At 35.4% G+C, this 1,132-nt stretch overlaps 1 protein-coding gene across 1 annotated transcript; it reads right to left on the bottom strand.

The window, feature by feature from the left end:
* Nucleotides 1-4: 4 nt before the first annotated feature.
* LOC112092791 lies at nucleotides 5-1,126 on the bottom strand (the record flags this gene model as incomplete). Its single annotated transcript, XM_024169809.1, has 2 exons — nucleotides 5-324; nucleotides 697-1,126. Coding segments are annotated over 2 exons (750 nt in total), but the record flags the coding sequence as incomplete, so codon positions are not given.
* Nucleotides 1,127-1,132: the final 6 nt, after the last annotated feature.

The raw sequence follows: 1,132 nt of genomic DNA, 5'->3' as shown, positions 1-1,132 counted from the left end.
GAAATGATTCATCCTCTACGAATCGCTGAAGTAGCACTTGAAAAAGCTGAAAGTCGGAGGCGACTATGTTGTACTGATGAGAGCCTCGAGCGTCGTCGTTTTGGAATAAGTCTTGGATTTTCCTGTGCTGCCAATGAAGGATTTCCCAAGACAGGCAAACTTGTCCTACATACACCAATTCAAAGTCGTCTTGCAACTTTCCAGTGTATTTAAGAATTGAGTCACCTTCTTTTCGTAGTTTGCGTGGTAGTAAGCTCTTAATAATTGGAACAGTAGGTTTTTGATTTGGTATTGATTTGAATTGGTCTTTCAGCTGCAGAAAACCTGATCAAAGAAAAAAAATAATTATTTCTATTTATTGTTTTTGTACTTAACTTGATCATAGCAATAGATACGGTTTTGATATCTTCATTTAATAAGGTAGTGAGAGCCAAATTGATTATAGCACATATAACTTTCCTTTTTCTCCAGGAGAATCTTTCCATTAAATAATCTTCAAAAGAAGGGACACGAAATAGTGCATTACCTACGTCGATTATACACAACTTTCTGATTTGTTAATGCAACTTAGAGCAAGGAAAGATAAAAACTTCACTTTAAAAAAAAAAAAAAAAAAAAAAAAAAAAAAAAAAAAACCTAGTTTGGAAAGCTAAAAAAACATTGATGCTTCAATGTAAATGAGAAAAATTAACTTACCAATTGCATGCATGGTCTGGTTATTCAAGATGTCAAGTTTCCTCATCTTTTCTGCATACATTCTGTACACTTTCTGGATCTCTTCAATCCGATCTTTGTAACCAAACTTCAACTCAATCTTCATGGGCTTCAAATTCACACGATGATCATCTTCTTTCTTCGGCGATTCCAAATCCGATTCCTCTTCGAAAATGGTGGGCAGTCCTCCAGTTCTAGCATTCCTCAGTTCCCATTTGAGCTGTTCTATTATATCCTCATGTTCCCAAGCAAACTCCAGCTTCTTACCTTCACAATTCACGTTCTCTTCTTTTTCTTTTTCTTCATATTGGTCCTCAAATTTTACAGAACATTTTTCCGCTGAGAAAGATTTCGGACTTTTTGCATCACGGGGTTCTAATTCTATGTATTCCTCCTCATCATCAAAATCTGTGTGTTC

The sequence above is a fragment of the Morus notabilis genome, unplaced genomic scaffold (assembly GCF_000414095.1).
Source record: "Morus notabilis unplaced genomic scaffold, ASM41409v2 Scaffold10837, whole genome shotgun sequence".
Taxonomy (NCBI): Eukaryota; Viridiplantae; Streptophyta; class Magnoliopsida; order Rosales; family Moraceae; genus Morus; species Morus notabilis.
The sequence above is the reverse complement of the archived record's forward strand: the minus strand, read 5'-3'. Positions and strand labels throughout refer to the sequence as shown.